We start from the raw sequence: 6,887 nt of genomic DNA, 5'->3' as shown, positions 1-6,887 counted from the left end.
TGGAAAAGTCTTCCACGAATTCTAGACGATTTTGAAAAGTATCCTGAGTAAAGTTACGATAGACAATTTTAGTGACTTGGGCAATAGATTATAAGTAAATGAATTAACAATAATTATGAAATTATTTAATAAAAGTGACCTTTATGGGCTAAATTTTTGTTTTACATCCACAAAAGTTAGGTAAGCAAAAAACCAGTATGAGCCATATATGATGCAAAAGGAAAGCAAAAATTCTTTTTAAACAATTTTTTTTTGTTATGCGACCTTCAAGTCACAAGTTTGAACTTTTGTGTATTAAAATGTTATTTCTGGTTGAAAAGCGTAGCAAATGTAATAAATATTGATATTGCTTGTTTTGACAAAATTATGGAAGTAAGATTTATACGTCATCTCATGAGAAAAGCTATAATTATTTAGTGAAATGTGATCTAAAAGTTACGCGGGCCCGTAGAGGGTTAATATAGTTATTATATTTTGAGGTATTGTTATAATTGAAGATTTTAATATTTATTAAAGACTAGTATTTAAGATGAAATATATCATAGTTAATAATAACATGCATCAGACGTGCGAAAAGAGATGATTAAATTTGTGTTAAAATTAAAATTAATGATCAAATATATACGTGTGGTCAGTTTTCTGTTGGCAAGAATGGCAAAAGCAAACTAACGTTTATGATGGGAATATGAAACACATTTTAGTTCTAAAAGTGATAACTAAATCAATGTGACGCATATCAACTTCTTCAAGGCCAGCTTGGGATTGACACTATTAAATTGTAAACGATTTACGCGCATCTTCATACTGCAATAAATTCTTTTGTAAATGTAATAAAACGAGGTATACATCATGTACACGTATATGTCAAGTTTGTGTATCCATGATCGTTTTGTTTTTGCATTTTTAGATTTTTATCATTAACTTAAAAAATTACTGATTATGATTGTAAAAACACATCGGATACACAAAACTATGTATCGTTGCCTTACAAAAAGATCTGTATAATACTGTCATTAATGAATATTTTTTCATTTTTTCCTATTATTTATTGGAATATTTAGTTCTAGTAAATTTTAAAATTTCATGATAATTATATTCTGATACTTTCTTTAACCCTCGATTAAATGATTAATTACTAATGTTCGCATGGTTCATGGAAACGTGCCCTAAGTTGAAGCGATTTTCAAGACAAATGCCGTGTGTACACCATCATCTTCGCCCACGCTCTGAGCTCGATCTTGTACTGGGGGCTCTACAGATTTATTAATAACTTGTATAGATCTTGAAACATTACTACATAGACAACTCTGGAGTTTATTAGTCGAGAGACGCGAAATTAAAAAAGTTAAAAATCAATCGAAATCTATCACTAGCGCATCGAGTTCCGCATGAAAACAATATGATTATGTATAAGATTATTCTAGTTCAACAAAAAGGGTTAATTCTTGAAAACCGGGGGCAATCGTAGTATTTTTGTACTGTGGCCCTAGAAATGTAATTCACGGTTACGGTTCCAAAGTATAAGTGAACAAAATTAATAAAAGTTATACAGACTATAACCTAAAAATAGTCATCAAAAGCTCTAGGTTGCACTTAAAAACTCAAACAACGTGAGAATTTTTTTCACTGCAGTTTTAGGTCAATACTATCACCCTGTTTTGTTTGACGTCAAGGTCTGGGACACCCTATATAACGATAACTGAGAAGAACATTTAATATATCTTTTTTTTCTGCTTTCCAAATGCCAAAATTATAACGCTTTTTTTAATATTCTGTTACAACATACCTTTTAAAACAAATGCATATTAAAATCAAATATTTTTATGGAGTATAGGAAAGATATAGATATTTAAATATGAGCAGGCTATGTGGCCGTTTTGTGACATATTGATGTGTTTTGTGAATTCAATGAATTATCTGGTTTTAATTAACACGTTAATCGCCATGTCAGTCATGCGTCTCACACAAAAAAGCTCTACATATATACGCGTTTTTGGTATAAAGCCACATCGATTACAGGTTGGCCTGTCAGGAACAAAACCTGAAAATTTCTTGGCTTATTACAAGAAATTTCGAGAAAAAATGTTTTAACCCTTTCCACTCGGATGCCGCCGGCGGCCAAATTTATATAAATCTCGGAATTAGCGAGTGGAAAGATTAATATTAGAACATGTCAGTCATACATGTGTGTCATAAAAAATAATGTTCTTCTAGGAATTTGACAAATAAGAAAATTGTCCTTAATACATTTTAACTAACGTATCTAATAAAGTTACCATCGTCCATGTGAAAAAAATTCTGATATCGTGGTGATTAACGTGTGAATTATATTATCGAAGAAAAGAAAAACTTACCTCGTTTCTGCATAAATTGAAAGAGATCATCTAAGAATTCTTTTCGTTTGGGGTCATCATTAATTTCATACAGCTGAAAGAAAAGAAAATTATGCTTTAAATATATATGGCAAAAAATATCGACAAAACAATTTATAAGATATGTACTATACAACTTAAATAAACTGTTATTATTTATTAAATAATGTACTGAAAATTGAAATAAGGGAATAAACATAAACGCAATAGCAAATTTAGTTAAGTTCGATTATGTATCATACTATCATATATCGAATGAAACCGTCAAAATACTAATCGTATGGGCCTGACCAATTTCGTAGAGCCAGATATAATCATTTCTATTGCAAATTAAATGCTTGTTAACAACGCATTAAACAAAACGAGTTAGATACGTCCACCAATACCTTTCATATTATAAATCACAGCATATAAATAATGATATGCATCAACCAGGGCCGCATTTAATCACAACGATTTTTAATTATCGGTCAAGTTTCATAATTAATTTCATTCAATATGAATTTAATAGTTTTGGGACTTGAAATTTCTATATACGTAATGGGGTGGGCTATAGATAGAAAACATATTCAACAAAAAGACATAGTTTACATGGTATTAGTTAATAATTTGGAAAATGTTTTTATTTCACGAACGAGACGTATTTTGTATTTTGTGCATATCGGAATTGTTGTTTGTTCTATAATTAATATCCGCTTTACATGAAAGATAGGTTCTATAAAAAACCGCGTAACTCCAAAAAATTTGCTAAATGAAAATCGGTATAAACAAGCCCTTCTTGTAAGTTTTGAATATGATGAATAACAAACACATTGAACAATTAAATAAATTGGAGCTTCATTCATAGCATAAAAAATAGCAACATACATGATTCTTTTATTATTAGAAGACGATTCAAAATTTCAATTTTGGTTTGTAAAGATATAACCTTTCTTTTAACTTCTTTTTTATTTTTTTTCCTTTGTCATTGTCAAACTATAAAGTTTCTTTTATTAATTATAGATTTTGTAAAAAATAATTAGGTTATTTTCTCACATAAAATGAATTAACGCTATCGATTATATATAAACACCAATTGAAAATAAAGTTAAAAAAATGATGCTCTTTGTTTAGGTATTTCAAACAAACTAGCCTATACTGTGTATGGGCTAGTTTGTTTAATATTAATATTTTAACACACATATAATTTAGATTTGATCATAAAACGGGTAGTTTCCATATTATCTACATGTTTCCATCATAGACATAGACTACTATGAATTCGTAGTAATTTTGTAGTATTGTATTTTGACAGTAAAACAATGAAAATGTTATTGTAGATATAAACAAGTTGTAGTTAGAATTTACAAAGTTATTCTTTAGAATTTCGTATAAATACAAAATTAATAAACTTCGTTAAAGAAATCATTTTCAAAAACCGCGTGAGATCAAAAACGTGTAAAACGGGATATAGGTGTATGTAAAAATGTCTTTTGTTTATTGAAAAGTTTTGGGACTTTAAAATTAATAAAAATTTGACTTAATCCAAGGAACATATGTTTCAAATAACACGTGATGATTTAATTTGTCAGTGATAATGAATAATAAACAAGCAATTAGGAAACACGTATGTACATCTTTACGACTCTATTTTACTTGAACGGAATTAAATGTGGTATTGAATGAGTTCGCAGGAGCGGATCTGTTAACAATCTCATTGGAAATGGATGGGAGCATTCAACCTGCGCTTTGATTGATCGTTCATCAAGTAGTGTTTTATACATAGAGCACCACGATCTTCCTACAGAAACAGACATTCTATTTTTTTCTGACGAGATGCTCCGCACTAATCACCCCGAACATATGACGGAGACGTTCTCTTCAATGTTATTATTCTGCCCGTAAACGTGATCTTAATGATTTTCAATCATCGCGCGACCAAATAAAAAAAACTTATTCCGAGATAACATAAATAAACACTTTTTAGTTGATCCTAATTCACGAATTGACAAATATTTCAAAGAGAATGAAAATTTGTATACACGATGTAATTTGCTAGAGGAAATCGTAATCATCGCATTGACATACTTAACTAGAAAAAAATTAACGAATGTAATACTAAATTAATATGAAGATTAATGCAAAGATGTTAAAACAATGTTTTTTAGATATGGACTTACATCAAAACGCTCTCTTATTGTATGTCAAATAGTTTTCAGTGACAAAATTTGGTTTTCAACACTAAATTGAAAAATAGCGAATTTTTATTTATATGCGTTTCAGTTAACATCCCTCATGTAATGTGGAGCTTTCATTCAGTGGATAATAAACTTTGATATCCTTAAATATAACAACATTAAGATAAGATAATAGAAAGTCTTGTGATTAGAGTACACAGGGACAGAGTACACATTTTGCGATTTTCTAATAATTGTTATTCCTGTTTATTTCTGTTGTTTCTGTGATGCCAAAAAAATATTACCATAGTGCTCATCATATCATGGAATGTTAGTGTTTTTATTTTTAATATAGTGATATCAATCTTTGTTTTCTACTGAATGAAGGCTAGGATTTTAGTCGAAACGTACGTATATCAAATACACTTTTTTAAAAAAACTACATGTTTTAAAATGTACTAGCTGACCCAGCAAATTAAATAATATTCATCTAAAACACTACATTGTACATAATCTATCTGTCAGTACCATTTCATATTTGACGTATGAGTCGCAGTCGAATGTTTCATTTTGAATTACCCTTCTATACAAAATTTTAATTTAAAAATGTAAAGTTTCTATGCGGTTTTGAAATAATTTTTCACCTTTTGCACAATCTCTTGATTAGCACGAATATTTCAAGACTAAAATTGTCTAAATCCGTTCAGCCGTTTTAGAGTTTACGTATACCTAACATTTTATCGAGCTCTATTTTTATATATAAAAACATAATGTAATGCATAATTCATATCCTATTTTTAAACCAATATATTATAGCTGTATGGTAATAATAGTCTTATATCTGGAGCATAGTTCTTTACGGATCAGAGACATGGACTCTAAGAAAGACCGACAAAAACTATTTGGAGAGTTTTGAAATGTAGTGCTGGAGACGAATGGAGAATATAGAATGGACAAATAAGGTAATAAATGAAGAAGTTCTGTCGGCGAAAATTAACTGAGCACGATCGTTAAAAGGAAAGGAAACTGGATCGGACCCATTCTGCAAAAAGAGTGCCTCCTTACACGACTTATTCAAATCTAAATAGAATAATTAAAAGGACAAGAAAAAAAATGCAGATTAATGGCTTACGCCAGAAGAGAAAATACAGGGAACTGTAAAACGAAGCACATGATCAGAAAGCCTGGAAATAGAAGTTTGGAAAGGAAAATTCATAAGAATGTATAAAAAGTGATTAATGGTATTAAAATGGCAATGAGAATATTAAACAGGGGAGGGAAAGGGAATCATTGATTTGTGGTGATCTTATACCATGGACTTGCCTTCGGGCAGACTATTGTTTTCTTATTATTAAGGTATTGCTAAGGGTTGTGGTTAAACGTCCTGCTTTCCGACTACAAGGTTTAGACATGAAATTTGCACAACCTGACATCATGAAACGGTGATTTTAATTTTCAATTAAAAATATGGAACCCAAATGTGTTACCAGTTGAAAATAAGCATTGTTCATCTGCAGCATTACAAGAGTGCGTGTTCATTTCGTACGAATGAGGGATGTCTCACACCGTTCGGAGCCGTAATCTTATCCTCACAATCGTGTGTTACACGTGTTATTACCAGCTATAACCAATGTCAACATCGTCAACGAAAGTCTTGCGGATTTACTACAGCAGCCGTATTAAATTTATCCATGGAAATGCCGCCCGTTTATATTATTTCGTTTTATATGATAATATTTACAAATAATGAAAGTTGTTGAATATGTAATCTGCGAAATGCAGTTTTGTAATTTGTTGCCTTTTTTCATAATTACGCAGTTCCTGAACTTTTTACCAATATGCAACACACGCTAATTACTGTATCACTAATGCATTATTGACCTCGTACTATATTTTTGATTCATATTAATAATGTTCGTAAGTATTATGTTTAATTTATATTAATACTTGATATAGGCTGGCTAGTCAATGATTCTTTTTCACAACGGTTCGAAATATAAAAGCACAAATTAAACATAAACCATTTAAAAACAGAGCAAACAAATTAGACGCTAATATCATTATATACACACATACATAGTAAATGCTTAACCAATCAACAACGTCTTGGCCGAAATATAACTGAACAGACTTATATTAATTAACTTAAGTAAATACACAATTGATATATTTATACTAATAATAAAACTATCTAATCTGAAGAACGGAGAAAAAGAATTTGGAAAGTTTTGTAATGTGATGTGTTGGACAATAATGGAAAAAAAATGAAATGGCTATCGAATTAATATTGCGAGGTATTAGATAAGACAAATATTTTAAAGATTATGTCTAATGTAGAAATTTATTAGACATTGACAAT

General features: G+C 29.9%; 1 protein-coding gene across 1 annotated transcript in view; it reads right to left on the bottom strand.

Annotated features, from left to right (window-relative positions):
* Nucleotides 1-1,166: 1,166 nt before the first annotated feature.
* Nucleotides 1,167-6,887, bottom strand: part of LOC113375184 (protein dead ringer-like) — a 120,860-nt gene continuing 115,139 nt past the window's right edge. Inside the window, exons 3-4 of the mRNA XM_026615131.1 lie at nt 2,355-2,427; nt 1,167-1,252 (exon numbers count right to left, since the gene is read on the bottom strand). Coding sequence (XP_026470916.1) covers nt 1,167-1,252; nt 2,355-2,427 — 159 coding nt within the window. The remainder of the gene's footprint in view (nt 1,253-2,354; nt 2,428-6,887) is intronic.

This window comes from Ctenocephalides felis, unplaced genomic scaffold, assembly GCF_003426905.1.
Source record: "Ctenocephalides felis isolate EL2017-DRISC unplaced genomic scaffold, ASM342690v1 CF-g0.4_SCAFFOLD_01886, whole genome shotgun sequence".
Taxonomy (NCBI): domain Eukaryota; kingdom Metazoa; phylum Arthropoda; class Insecta; order Siphonaptera; family Pulicidae; genus Ctenocephalides; species Ctenocephalides felis.
Note: the sequence above shows the minus strand (reverse complement) of the source record. Positions and strands in the feature narration are given on the sequence as shown.